Source organism: Gobio gobio (genome assembly GCF_949357685.1).
Source record: "Gobio gobio genome assembly, chromosome: 9".
Taxonomy (NCBI): domain Eukaryota; kingdom Metazoa; phylum Chordata; class Actinopteri; order Cypriniformes; family Gobionidae; genus Gobio; species Gobio gobio.
Window position 1 is genome coordinate 17,361,161 of NC_137115.1, and position 15,537 is coordinate 17,376,697.

A 15,537-nucleotide genomic window follows, 5' to 3' on the forward strand; every position below is an offset into this window, starting at 1 on the left:
TGGTGGACCCTGTTCTGGTGAACCCTGTTCCGGTGGACTCTGTTCCCGTGGTCTGGAAGCGGAGGAGGAGAAGGAAGGCTCCCTCCGCGACTGTTCCGGTGGTTCCTGCTCTGACTGCGCCGCCCAGGCGCCCTGCTCCGTCCGCGCGAACTCTGCGGGCCGTCCTGGCCTCACGAACTCTGTGGGTCGTCCAGGCCTCCCGAACTTTCTGATGGTCTGTCCCTCCCGTCCCACCCTGGTCTGTCCCTCCCGCCCCACCCTGGTCTGTCCCTCCCATCCCTCCCTGGTTCCCTGGTGGAGCGTCTGGTAGCCGCTCCTTAGGGGGGGGGGGGGGGGGGGGGGGGGTAAGGCAATGTCACATGTCTGTCTCGTCCTGTGCTGCACATGTGGTGTTTTGGGTTATTTCTGTCATGTGCGTTCCTGTCTTCAGTCTTGACCCCACACCCCACACCCCTTTGTTATCTGATTATTGATTAATTTGCCCCACCTGTTGTTCCCCATTACCTGCCTTGTTTGTCCTCTATTTAATCTCCTAGCGTCTTCAGTCCGGTGCTGGTTCATTGTCGTCTTCACGTCATGTTAACATTGGTATGTCTTGTGTTCCTCATTCCTTGTATGTATTTAAGTTTGTTTAGTTTTCCCCCTCGTGGGTATTTTGTTTGTGTTTATTTTATTATTTAAATAAAACCACCCTTTCTTCTTGCGTTTGAGTCCTCGCCACCTCACTGCACCAGCAGCCGTGACAAGAGTTCCTTTTCTGAAGACTATCAGATTAGACATCAGAGGCTGCAGATCGCGCATCATGTTTGTTTTCTTTATTTTGCGAAAAGCACAACATTTTGTTTTTATTGTGAATGTACACAAAAAAATAGAAATTTAACATTTCATAACATTAATTTGATGTATAACACTTGCCTGAATTATATAAAACGACAGAGTTATTTGAGTCTCTTTGGCACTGATAAGAAAAAAAGCGAGTTGATCGCGACCGCCGACTCGAGGCGGTTAATATGGAGAGATGCACTGAACCTTCGTTTATGTGTTTTTGACCTACACTGTTAATGTTACATGATGTGAGAACAGTTATTTCGGTTTGTATGTTAGCAGGGACTCTATAACTTTAATTGTAACTTAATGAGTGTTTGACAACCAGAAAATCCTCTCAGGATACCTGGAATCAGTGTTACAGTACCCCAGGTACATCGTTTTACCATTTTTTTTGTTGCATCAAACGGCATCAAACTGATGAGAGCTTCGGATTTTCCAATGTTTCTCTATGGCGCTGAAACCTAAAGATGTCCGAGTTCCGGTCCCCTTGCAACTGTTACTCAACTGCCATTGGCTCATCTGCATTCAAAGGGAGGGGCTTACCGATAGCTGCATGTTTATAGACCTAATAATACTTACTAATATATCTTTACTAATTATTAGAATTATACTTTGTTTATTTTATGAAATACTATATATTAAATGTGCCTAATGGTCTATGTTCAATTCCTATAACTTCCTGTAAAATCCCCGTAAGTTCGCCTATAGAGACATATAGGCCAGAACCGAAGCTAACATATAATATAAAATGTAGCTCTTACCAGTTACCTTTTGGTAACGAGACCTCAGAACTGAAAAAAAAAAAGACTTCACAGTTCTGGTCACACTATGTTTTTGTTGCCTGGAAGACAATCATCACAACATTTCCTTTTTTGTTCTACAGCAAGTAGTCATAAAGGTTTGGAACAAAATGAGGGTCAGTAAAGCATGACAGATTCTTTAGGTTATTGTGGATATTATATAGATTATTTGGGGTAGTAGGATATTTTGGGTAAACTAATGCTTTAATTCTATAAAATCTATTTTTGGTGGAACTATATTCCTTTAATGCCATCTTTATTAATAATGTTGGATGCTGCCATGGCATATTGATCTGTTTTAAACTTCAATGATTATGAGGAATTCATTCATCCGAATGTTCTTTTCATTGCAAATAATTCGTTTTTTGCACCTGCAGCAATTTCAGCACAAATCTATAAAACCATTATACTCACAACACAAATCATATATCTGCATCAGTTCACATGATCACACTCATTTGAAAAGCCATAACTAAATCATGTGGAATGGCAGCTAAGTTAAATTTGAATAGAGCATGTCTACTAGTCATAGCAAGCTAGGTGATATAGCTACGTTTTTATTTTTTTATTATTTTTTATTATTTGAAATGATTTTATATCTTTTTATGATTTGAGCTTAAGAAGCACAAATTAGCAATTAAACAGTAACTTAATGATCAAATAAATATTCCATCATATTCTGTTTTTATATTTTTATATCAGTTTTTATATTCTTTTATAATCGCCATCAAAACAATTAAAAATATTTAGCGAATATTCAGTATTACTAAGTGCAAAAATTGCGAACAACTGTCCATTTTTTTTTGTTGTACAATTATACAATAATTTTAGCTTCAGAAAGAACCCACCATTGGATGCCAACCATTGATTAATCCAAAGCCACTCTGTTCTGCCAGATATCTCAGCAATAACAATCTGTAGTCTAGTAAGCATAGCAGTTTTTTCAAGTGCTTAAGCAATGAACTGTCTCTGATGGGCATTTTGAAATAAAACCACTGGTGACTGTCTGAAATTAACAGCATAAATTATGTGTTTTGATGTTCAAAGTCCTGTGCTTTCTTCTAATTCAAAAAGAATAAGTAGAGCTAATTTAAGATACAACTCAAGCTAATGAGACAGATCTACCATGAGCTGTCATAATCCACACAAGAAAAAAGAGAAAATGAGAGGCTTGTCCCAAATGGCCTCATTCAAGTGTACTATAGCTCAGTGCTCAGTAAACAGAATAGAATGAATTAGTGCAATTTCTCTTTCAGTGGAAATTTTAATTATGATTATTGGCTTATACTCTGTGTCTGCTTTTGCAAAAAAGCAAGAAAGAAAAGCTCTTAGTAGCTTGTAAATTCTGATATGCCATTATAAAATACAGTCAGACGGTCAACAATCATATACAGTTCATCACAATAAAAAAATACAAAGGGGTGTTAAAGACATGTATAATAGGTATAATGTGTTAATAATAAGTATGTGTTGAATAGACATGGCACAGCAATGACACTCACTGTCAATGCATGGACAGCTTTTACAGACTTTAAAGGTGTATGAATGTTCATGAATCATCTGTCTTTTTAAAGAAAGTTTTGTGGAAAATTTAGTTGATGAATCCTTTGCTCATGAGTTCAAAATGCAGACAAAATCCAGTGGTATGGCTCTCATAATAAAAAAAATTGAGATATTTTGCCTAGTGGCTAATTGTAAATTGTAAAGTTAATGTGTTTCACACGATTTTTGTGTCTGCAGTATGTTCTATACATACCATTTTGATCTTATTTGCATTTGAATTTTGTATCAAAACATAACAGCTTTAGTAAAGCAGGCAAATTGTGTATGAAAAGCATATAAAAGAGCAGCAGTTGCCCTTGTGTATTTGTTTACCCTTTCCAAATGGCAGGACCACTAGCTTCTCAGATCCTGTACAAAACTCATCACAGCACTAGAATGTCCTTTTATTGTCAGAACCAGCATGACCCCTGGTTATCTTCATCATGAGCCTCGGGCATACAATGGAATGTCAGATACGAACTCATAATATCTCAGTGACCCTGAACACCTCCTTTTTTGCACCCTGTAAGCTGATTGTTCAGACATGATATGTAAATGCCATCATAGAGGAAAAAATGTAAAAAAATATAGGCTGATAGATAGTCATATATTCTGATAGTCTCATGCTTGGATATCCCCAGTTCCAAAATCAAGAGTGAACAGACTGCTACAGTAAGCGCTTTTGAGGAAATATAATTGCTAGATTTGCCATCAATTTGAAACCTACTCAAAGTTTTCTCATAGACACTTAGGTCTGAGCGCCTGGTCTGAAGTGCATGGCGCAGGTGCACTTTGGGCATGACAGAATCCACTTTTGCTAGTTTAACAACGGAAAATGGTCGGCGTGCCAGCCAGGCGCATGGTCCAAAGGGGTTGTACCTAGTCTCTTAATGATTCATGGGTGTGTTTTAGGAGTAACGTGCAAAAAACCAATCAGAGTTTCATCTCCCATTCCCTTTAAAAGCCAGTTGCACTTGCACCATGGCGGAATTTGCGAGTGGAAAGACTGGGCATTTCTCCAGAGAGGAATCCTTTTATATTTAATATTTAAAAATGTTTGTGTGTTGCTGCACATCCCTGTGTGGGAAATATGTGTAAGAGTGTATGCGTTGTGCCTCGCATTGCGCCGGATGTATGATAGGGCCCTTAGTTGCAATTAAGCTAAATATATATATATATATATATATATATATATATATATATATATATATATATATATATATATATATATATATATATATATATATATATATATATATATATACATTATGTTGTATATTATTTTCTTAGCCTTTAAGAAAACAATATCTTAAAAGTAATGTGTGTTATGCGTGTTGTATTAAACAAGCTGTACTTTTGAATGAGCAAAATTCACAAAGTATGCACACATTTTCTGCTTGCATGTTTTCTGTATAACTGCTCATGGTGACTGCTGAGCCATTGTTTGAATCCTGCAAGAATCCTCAAACATTTTAGAATAAAAATCAATATCTTTGAAATATCTGTCCTTCTTGATTTCAGCCAGTTTTGAATTACCGTTAGACGGCAATAAGCATAACATTGTGAGTAAGTCCCAAGCCATGTAATGGGGAGAGTTAGAGAAAAACCTGGCAACCTAGCCCGGAAAAATCTTCACCGATAAAATTCATGGACAGTCTCTTGCGTATGGCGAGAGATAGCCTATAGAATCACCAAGAGTCGGATACGACTGAAATGGTTAATGGATACATGAATAGTCAGGTGTAGATGAAACTCATTAATGTGGCGGTGAGTTTTTCCTCCCTTTTCCTCCTTTTTAAGCCATCATTGTGAAGTTCAGATGAATAGGTGTTATCTCACATTCTCGGCTAAGTTATTTCCAGAACAAGTGATAGCATGGCTGTTACTTTTTAATGCTGCTGACGTTAGTGTTGTTCTGATATGATGCAAAGTGCAGTGAACAAATTCAAGAGATGGAGCCCACTTCCTCTGTGAAGTTTTTCAGTGAATACACAAAGGCACAATATTTCAGATTTTTTTATTTAAATATAAAAAAAAACTCTAGAATAATTGTATATATTTTGTTGACTTGTGTATTTACTAGTGCTGGGAATTAAAACAAACAAACAAACTAACTAATTCAATCGCATTGTTTTCTGTAATTAATCATGATTAATCACAAATTTTTAATCCTTTTGGAGTTTTTAATATTTGGATATTGTAATAATTTCTGTTACCCTCCAAATTAATGAAGAAACAATTTTAAGACATATTTTAAATATTTGTTGTAATGGCATATTTTTATGAATGAAGGCCAGTATAACTGATACTAATATCTCTATGAAACATTAATGACATTACATTACAGTATAAAAGAAAGCTACTAATTTCAACATTTATTAGGCTTTAAAAAATAACAACTTTTAATTTAAGTGAACTTAAAACAATCTTTACATAAACCCATTATAATAAATGTTATATTTACCTGTGGCCTTCCCTGTTAGACATACAGAAATGTAATAGTTATCCAACACCTTTCTTAACTGCATAAATAATACATTAAATATAGATTAATCATCTTTTCTGTTACCTTCGTTCTTTGATTAACATTAATGACAGACATCATCAGTGCTGCTGTCACTTTAAGAACGGCACGCTGCCGAACATGATGCGGATCTGACGCGCTGTCACGCGCATCTCATTTTCTCACGTTCATTTAAGACTCCTATTATGAGAATACTCTACAAAACTGGCATTTTGGCAACATCCTCTGTGTTGTTGTTATTGTTTGTTCAAGAGCGAAAGAGAACTAGATGTGTGCACGAGACTGGTGCGTGCTCGTGTACATGATTGTGCCCTGACTACTGAACAAGGGATCTGATTAAAACGCAGCCACACAGACAGGACATTGGCATGCAGCATGTTCTCTTGTGTCTTGTCGTGCTTAGATGGTTTAAAAGCATTTACATGAATAAGAGCGTGATCATATAATGTAACGCTAGACAAAAAATGGATATAAAAACGGACGCTGCGTTAATTGCGTTAATTATTTTTAATGCCCGAGTTAACTCGTTAATTTACTCAGCACTAGTACATTATCCCAAATGTTTCCAACAATCTTTAAATCCAGAGAAATCAGCTATTTTAACCAGTGTAATGTCTCGTGTCATTGTGTCGCCTGTCAATGACGTTATATACGTGTTACCCTTGATTTACTTCTGTAAAAACCATGGAAACACCAAACACACTTTAATATATTATGTGTTTTATTAGACAGGTGAGCAACTGTTTGGATACCTTTATCGACAGAAAACATCTAGGGTTATCCAATGACCAAACACCTAGGGAGCCCACAGCATTATGGGCTCCCAAGGGGTGTAAAATTTAGGCATTCAGTTAAAAAATAGCTAGAAGAGACATCGGGAGAGAGCACAACCTCTAAACCATACACTCACCCAAAGCCCACACAAGAAAATAGAGGTGCTACTCTAGCACACTTACAACCTCCAAGGAGGGGGCACAATAAAATAGGGGCCCTAGAATAAAATGCCCTCACTGCCAGACCCTAGGGAAGTGCTCTACCTGATAAATCAGGTAACAAACCGTCAGGCTGCTACTTCTGGAATACTGAGGAAGCATGGAACCTTAACAAGCTAAGGGCGTTCATCATAGACCGATTAAGTCTATGGCATCAACCCCAGCTCATTGGAGGGGTAATTGAGGAAGAAACTTGCTACCTCAAAGCCAACTAACCATCGTCTAAATCAGCCCAATCATACAGACTTAAATATGGACGCATGGCAAAAGGAGTGGGGGCATCAACACTCTTTCTTTTCACAGGAGAGATTCCATTTTTTAAAGTTGTATGAATTTGGTATCAATGGTGCCTCTGAACCCTGCATAAATGTTCTTGACTAAGGAAGGAAAAAAAAACTTCCCTGCATATTTCCTCTGGAGAAAAAAGAAAGAAAGAACTGCACTGTAAATAGAAGGCGGCTGTAAATACCTCTAAGTCATAAAAGGGCTGATAAAGGAGAGAGAAAGTGAAATGTTTCTCTTAATCTTCCATATTCCTTGACCAAAGGAAATATATCATCCTAGTTAAACAAACTAAGGATAGCTTTGCTGACAAAGAAGTTATTTATTTTTCATGCTGCACTTTCTGTCAATACAGCTCGCTTTAAGCGCCGTCACTCATGAACTTTCCTGCTGGGGCGAGAAGTAAAAAAAAAAAAAAGAGCGATATGTGAATAAATAGAAAATATCTAACTCTTTTTTACACTCCTACACCTATTTCTAGGGGATAGGGAGGATATATAGACCTCACATTGCATGTTTCCAAATGTGAAATCATGAGGGAAGCGCACTCTCTTCTCCTCAACAAATCCCAGGGACTTTTCATCAACTTTTCATTACGCTAGATGCGCTAGGAAATAGACTTCTAGCTTTTCATCCCGAATTCGGAGGAAGTGCTGGTGAAATGAGGGGACGTGGTAACGTGGCACCTAGCTATCCACCCGCAGTACAGAGTGATACACGAAACAAGCACCTCACCACTACTACAGCACGCAAATTAGACTTAAAGTCACTTAACTCACACACTGGAGTAGGAAAGCACACATTCATGCGTCAAGGGCTTGCAACTAACAGGGCGGGGGCACTAAATGCAGCACCACTTTTATATCAGAAAAAGCCCTTCACACCAACTGTCTCTTTGACTGTCACAGAGGAGAGAAAAGAATAGGGAAGGAAAGAATATTTATATCCTTCCCTGTTCAGGTGTGATTTACGGGAAAACGCAATACACAAAGAAAAGGGAGAGGGAGAACAAAAAATTATTTAGCTATCAACCAAATGATGTGTTCCAAATTATAATGCAAATGTATAATTTCTTATATCTTTTTAGATAACTGGTATCAATCTCAGGTCTCAAATAGATTGCCAGGTCTTCTTAGGTAAATGGAAAACCTACTTAAAAAGGTTGTTTCACATTATTAAGCAAGTCACATTTCTCATGTAAAAATCTGATTTTGAGTGCGCGCTCGCACAGTATAATGGCTGACAGGACAGGACAGGAGCATTCGGTTTTCTTGAGGTGAAAGAGACTTTCTTTTTTTCGTAACAAGCTACGAAAATAACGTTAGAATAATGACACTGACGTGCATCTACCATGGCATGCTGACAGTGGCACTGCAGAAGACGGATTAGGTACCAGAGTTTGTTTGGAACCAGACAGAGACCACCTCTTCAGCTGGGTCTCTGTACGGTTGTTTGGTCCGCACCCGAGTGCGATTACTGTATTCACGCCTGGCTAAAAGATCCGCACCAAGGGGCGAAACGAACATGAGTTCGATTCAATCGAACCAAACAAGACAGGTGTGAATACACCCTAAGCCAAATCGCGATATTGGTTTAATTTCAGTTAATCATGCAGCCCTAGATAACCTCACACAAGCACCAAAAAAATTCTCACCTCTTCATTTCTCTTCATACAAACAAGCTCGTTCTCACATGTTAAACTGTATCGCACAACTGCTATTGTGGTAAATGTATACATAGACATATGTACACAAATATGCAACACGGTACAGCCCTGGTTAATACATATTTAATAAATTTGCTCATCAATTAACACGGTTTGCCTGATTACATTCCATCAGCTGTGGAGGTGAAGACGACAAGGATTCCATGCTCATTCATGGTGTCATCAAGCTATGCCTCAGTTATTGTTTTGAATAAGCAACCTCTAGCAGTGAAACTTACATACTGTGTCTTCAAACAAATACATGAATAAACTGAATCAAACAGTCATTGATATAAATTAATGTGTTTACTGTACTGGTAGAATATCAAAAGAGAATAAATCGTATTTCTGTTGCCAGGACAATGTGGATCTTGGGGATTTGATGTTTTCTCTATGCTACCTGCCCACTGCCGGACGGCTGACCATCACCATGATCAAAGCTCGAAATCTGAAAGCTATGGACATCACTGGAGCTTCAGGTACGCACTCAGATTACACAGTTTGAAATAATGTATATCACAACATTTTCCATTTTCTCCTTAAAAGGGTAACTTCAGTGATTTAGCATGAAGCTTTGTATCAGTGTATACTAACCGGTAGTATATTCGAATTATGGTACTTTTCCCCCTCATATCCCCCTGAGACGAGATAATTATGCATTTTATTTCTGGAAAAAAAACCTCTGATGACGTAAATATCGTCATTTTGCGTCATCGGAGGATTTTTGGCCAGAGCCTAGAGACTACTGGAGCTAGTTCCGCATGTTTTCAACCCGCCCACAGGGGAGGGATCTCACTCGCAGAATGTAAATGCGCACGCCCGCCGCTCGGCTCGGGCATTCATAACGGAGCGGTACGGAGCAAAGTGAGTGTTTCAACTTTTCAATTAATTCCTATGAAAGTTTAGCTTCCACATGCGATCTGATAACGCACCAGACTGGACCCGCGTCGAGAATGACATCCGCGCTTACCTCAGCTCTGCTCAGCTCGTGATGAATGAAATCGAACTCCTGCTGTGTCTGTGATGTGACTTTTTCTTTCGGCTCACTCACACTTTAGTGAAAAAAGACGCGTTCAGTTTTTAATTGCAGTGTCTATTCTCTAACTGAACGAAATTATTTTATTACTATGACTATAAAAACGACGTTGGGGGCTGTGCCACGGTAGGCAAGTGATAACCAATAGCCGTTGCTTTGGGAGTGGCCTCTTAGGGTAGCGAAGCAAGTGCATTCTGGAAGTTGTTGTCTTTCACATGAGATAAAAATAAAAAAAAAATTCTCAGTCTAGAAGGCACCAAATTCAAAAAAAAAATCTACTACATAAATGACCCAGTTTAAATACACATTCATCTTCCCAGTGCTGAAGTGCCCCATTAACAGAATTGTTATGGAGGATTTGCAACTTATGGTATGATAAGTAAGAGTCTGGCTTATAGGTAAAGTTTAAATCTGGTGAGGAAAGAGTGTTTTAACACCCCAGTGAAAAACAACATGAAAAAAAGTTCTCATTTGAATAAATGCATAAATGCATGTAATAACTTTGACTTCAAATTTTTTTTTTTTTTACAAATTCAAAGATACCACAATTGACCTATCGGTAAGCCCCTCCCCTCGAACGCAGATGAGCCAATGGCAGTTGAGTATCAGTTGCGCTGGGACCGGAACTCAGACATCTTTAGGTGTCAGCGCCATAGAGAAACATTGGAAAATCCGAAGGTCTCATCGGTTTGATGGTGTTTATGCTACAAAAATGCTAAAATGTCGTGCCTGAGGTACTGTAACACTCATTCCAGGGATCCTGAGAGGATTTTCTGTTTGTCATACTCTCATTAGGTTATGATTAAAGTCCCTGCTAACATACAAACCGAAATAACTAACTGTTCTCACGTTATGTAAGTTAACGGTGTAGGTCAAAAACACGAAGGTCTACATTTCAGTGCCTCTCCATATTAAACTGCTTAAATGTAAATTAATACAATTTTAGATATGTTTAAAGTGTACATTATCTGTCTTGCTAAGGAGGACTCCTATTTTGATGGGTATTATAGTTTACGGGTAGTGAAAGGGAGAGCTTGCACGCAGTTTATCGGAGTTGTTTTGCAGATACAAAGTTTACCAGTTATTAACTGCACCCCCAAAAAGTCATAAGCTCTGTGTATATGTTTACTGTTAGTTGTATGGGTGTTTTTGTGTCATTTGCTGTGTATGTTAATGGTAATGCAATGGAGAGAGATAGTTTGTGAATGAGACGTTAGTGCGCACTTCTTATGCTTTGTTTGTTCAGCTCTTACAACATAATAAACTAGCATCAGTAAAGTTTGGCCATCATTCGGACGGGGTATACGCTACATTCTGTGTCCAAAAACATCTTGGGATAAGGTTTTCACACGGACAGCTGTCATTGTAAGATATAGCAACTCCGTTTGGTTGTCGGAGTTAGCAACAGTAACTATGGGGGGCGGGGCTTACCGATAGTCAATTATGCCTGTAGTTTAAATGGTTACAACCATTTCAGCTTGGGTGCTTCTTTACTTGGATGTGTGTATAAAAGGAAACAGTGGATAAATAGGTTATGGTCCTAAATGTAAATTATTATATTTTTGGTCATATTTTTAATATTATTAAAATAATTTTCACTTTCTATTGGAATCTTTTCCTAGATCCTTATGTGAAAGTTTCTCTGATGTGTGATGGGCGAAGACTGAAGAAAAGAAAAACTTCCACCAAGAGGAACACATTAAACCCTGTGTACAATGAGGCCATAGTGTTTGATGTCCCTCCAGAGAACATTGACCAAATCAGCCTTCTCGTAGCTGTTATGGACTATGACCGGTGAGAGTCTCACAAATGTTTGTTGAATTATGTTCATGTGTCCTTTCTGTCCAGCATAATTACATGGTATAGGAGTTATTTGTTTGTTGCCGTTTATTTATTTAGTTATTTCTGATTTAAGCAATCTATCAGTTACGAGTTAAGATATGCAAAGCATCTGTGAAATGTGAGAATTTTGGAGACCTGGGGGGGTGGGGGGCTAACATTTTCTTGTGGTGCTCTTGTGGTGCACTTGGTGCCCTACACGCAGCATGTGATGCGTGTAATGGCAGCGGCGGCACTGATTAAAAATATATTTTGAGGTGCAAATCCCACTCTTACCTCGAAACATACCCATAGCCATTCCTTAAAAATATTTAGAGTTATAAAACAAAACAAAAAAACATAACAGACAAGCGGAATCACAATAATTTATTTAATATAAATTATTTAAATAATTTATTTAAATTTCAAAAGTGGTACCAAAAGTAGTCAAAATGTGTTGCAGTCGCAGTCTTCTCTGGTGGTATATAATAGTTTGTATGAGGTACAGAGCAGAATGTAAGTTATTAATTGTTGAGATTCTTATCCCCAATCCACTCTGTGAAGGCACACATTTCTCATTCAAATGCAGATCCCCCAAAACACAGCATGTCACAGTCTGTGACGAAGCAGGTGAGAGCCAATGATCATTTGATATCACTACTGTTAAACATATTGTAAAGCTTCTTAGTGTAAGAAGCAGGCAGAGAAGATCCATGTGCAGTTTGGTTTAATTTTAATAATCCACAAGATAAACAAACATTGGGTAGCCAGAGTAAACCAGGAAACACAGGACAGGAACTTGTTACAGTAAAAACCAATGAATGACAACCAACCAGAGAAACACAAGGATATAGATGGTATGCGTGTGACGTCACAGCCGGCCGGAGTGACTGTGGTTACACCTACTGAGTGGTAAAAAGACCAGGTGGCAGCATTGGTTCAGCATGAATGCCGTGAAAAACAAACACAACACATCTAAAACGGGAAAGAGCTTTGAGATTGACTATAAATAGATTTGACAAGAAAGCAGAGGTATATTTTTACAGATTGCTGAAAGCTACAGAAAAGAGAATCAAATGGATTGTTGCAAGTCACAGTAACAACTGGACAACTGGTAAAATCATACCCTATATATTGTTTTGTTATATATTGTATTGACTACCAATCAATTAAATATTTACCATCATATATTCTACATAAAAAAACATACAAGTTTTAGGGTTGGACGATATATAACATTGATATAAGTGATCAGCCGGATTTAGACCTACCTATATTGTATTTATATAAAGCATTCACTGACAAATTTGCTTCATGCAATGTTTGCCCGGCGTCAAAATTAGGCACATAATCCATTCATGCACTCAGTCTGGCTCAGGGGGCGTGTTCAGGTGGGAAAGTGACATCAATGTATACCCTCTATTTGTGCACAAGATAACAAGGGGGCTGACTAGGGACAGGTGCAGGTGATTAGTTACCATGGAAATTAACGATGGTGGCTATGGTAACAAACAAGGCAGGCAAAACAGTGGAAACAGGAACTGAAAACAGGAAGTGAAAACGTGTTGATACCCTGTTGGAAAAAAACAGCATATCATCGGTGTCCGATGAAAACCACGTATGTCCATTTTGCCGATTTTAAGATTTTTCGACGGATTGAATGTCCAGGTTCATTTCCGTATACAGTATGCTTCACATATCTAAATGGCCAATGAAAAGTTGTGAAATCATGTCATCTGATTTTCACGTATATCCATTTGGTGTCAAAGCTGTCAATCACGCCGCGTATCTCCCCGCCCTGTGGAAGCATCTCGCCGGTCTCGTGAAGTTTCATCGAAGCTCAGCACTGGATAGCCGAAAGTACGACATTGAAGCTCTCCACAGTTTAGTTCTAATCTAGTTCTTCACAGATTAGTTTGCTTGCTAGTATGTAAATAAACTCGGTCTCATTGATAAGATTCAAACTTTTTTTTTCTTAGTCAAACTGATCAAATTATAGCCTGTAATGCTACTGTCATGATTGTCACTAGAACATGCCTCACTCATACTGCTATCACCGCTTGCCAGAGGCTGAGAATGTCCAGCACGTATTCCTCTGTCAATATGAAACGCGACTTGGCCATTCTAATTAATGATCGGAAGAACGCGTATCGACCACCGTTACTGTAAAATATGCATGTATGTCCATTTAAACTCAATTTTGGTCAAATGTGGATTATATCATTACATTGGCAAGAATATGGTTACATGTAAAGATGCCGTACCAAGTATGACAACGCTACATTCAACTGCTTTTGAAATACAGTGTTTTTTTCACTTCCTGAAAAGTAACCGTTTTGGACATACGTGAGTTTCATCGGGCAGCGACGATATGCTGATTAGGTATGTTTTGAAGCATGGGAGCTGGTTTTAACTGGTTTATGTTGGTCCTAAGTTGGTAATGAGCTGGTTTAAGCTGGTCTTGAGCTGGAGCTAGTTTCATAGGACCAGCACTTGACCAGCTTAAATCAGCTGCCATGCTTTAAAACATACCTAACCAGTTTATGCTGTTTTTTTCAACCAGGTAGCATCAGATGCAACGTTCATAATGACCGGAAGCTCTAACATCTATATAGAATCTGGCGTGATATCCATAACGGCTGGAGACTTTAACCTGGCTGTCATGTTGGCTGAAGACTCTGGCTTAGCGGCCATGTTGTGAACAGGCTCTTGTGTCAGGACCACCGGACTGGAGGGCACTGAAAGCAGGACTAGCGACCATCAGAACTGGATATGCAAGCTGCGGGGCCAACTGCACACTGCCCTCCCCAAAATATTTTTTAGGGGAAGCATCCTCCTCTACTTTCCCAACAGTGAAGGAGGACCACTCAACAAAAGCGCATGGTCCAATAACTCAGCCAATTATCCTTCAGGACCATCACAAATTAGTTTAGATTGGTGTTGTCCATTGAGTCCGTAACAATAAAAGTCAATGAGGGCAAAATATGGGAAGACTGTTAGATAAGCAAGGTCCAGGAAATCTCAGGTGTGGTCCTCGAGTGATCGTTCACCTTGGCACAGACAGATGAGTCTTACTCCTGGATCCATTGTGATCAGTCATTCTTTAACAGTTGAAACAGATCTCACTGTATGACATGGATCTAATTAGGGCTGGTCCGAATACCATTTTTTGAGCTTCGAAGCTTCTGTAGTAATCAACATCGAATATTCGAAGCTTCGGAGGGAAGGAGCTGAACATATCCTTCTCTCTAATAAAGGCTGGAATCTGGAGAAGCGGCGCGCCTCACGCGGGCAGGGCTTATATGCTCCGCGAACGGGCAATGAATAGTGATACAAAACACACAGATCTGTTACGTCCCAGTTTTGATATATTATAGTAGCTAGTAAAAATAATTCTGTTCAGTTATAGAACAGACTAAGAGCCCCTATTTCTGCCGCTGGGGCCAGGCTTCGGGACAATTTTCACGTCATACCTCAAACGCTGGCTTTTTCCTTCATTTTATATTTTAGACATTCATTAATTAAAAGAAACAATGAGGTGTGCTGCGCTGGTGGAAACAACATGAGACTATGACAACACGACTGTCAAGATGGCTCGCAGTGTTTAGAGTATCGCCGCAAATGAGTAAGGCAAGCCAACACGCAAACTGCCGAACCTCTTAGATGCTCAAAAACACAATCATCTTCATTAAAATGAATGAGACTAAATGCTCTTACAGTGCTTAGATCACTCGTTCTGATATTGCGGTCTTTGATCTTGAAATGAGCTGATGAATAGCCTATAATGCAGCTCATATCTGTTGCTTTCGTTGACATGAACTCCGTTAAATGTGCATATAGCGCAAGAATTGAAGATCGGATTTATATTAATTTTGCGGAGAGTTGTAAGTTAAGACAACCTGCCTAATTTTTATTTATTTATTTTATATATTATATTATTATATAGTTTCCTAAAAAAAAAAAGTATTATAAGCAAGACAAGTTAAGTGTTGATTTAAGAGGATAAATGG

The 15,537-nt window shown here is 38.6% G+C and overlaps 1 protein-coding gene across 1 annotated transcript in view; it reads left to right on the top strand.

Moving 5' to 3' along the window:
- The window catches only part of syt9a (synaptotagmin IXa), a gene marked incomplete at both ends in the record, with an annotated part of 77,408 nt that overhangs the window by 43,692 nt on the left and 18,179 nt on the right, over window positions 1–15,537 (top strand). The window contains 2 exons of the mRNA XM_079824801.1: window positions 9,032–9,152; window positions 11,332–11,503. Of these exons, the coding sequence (XP_079680927.1) occupies window positions 9,032–9,152; window positions 11,332–11,503 (293 nt within the window). The remainder of the gene's footprint in view (window positions 1–9,031; window positions 9,153–11,331; window positions 11,504–15,537) is intronic.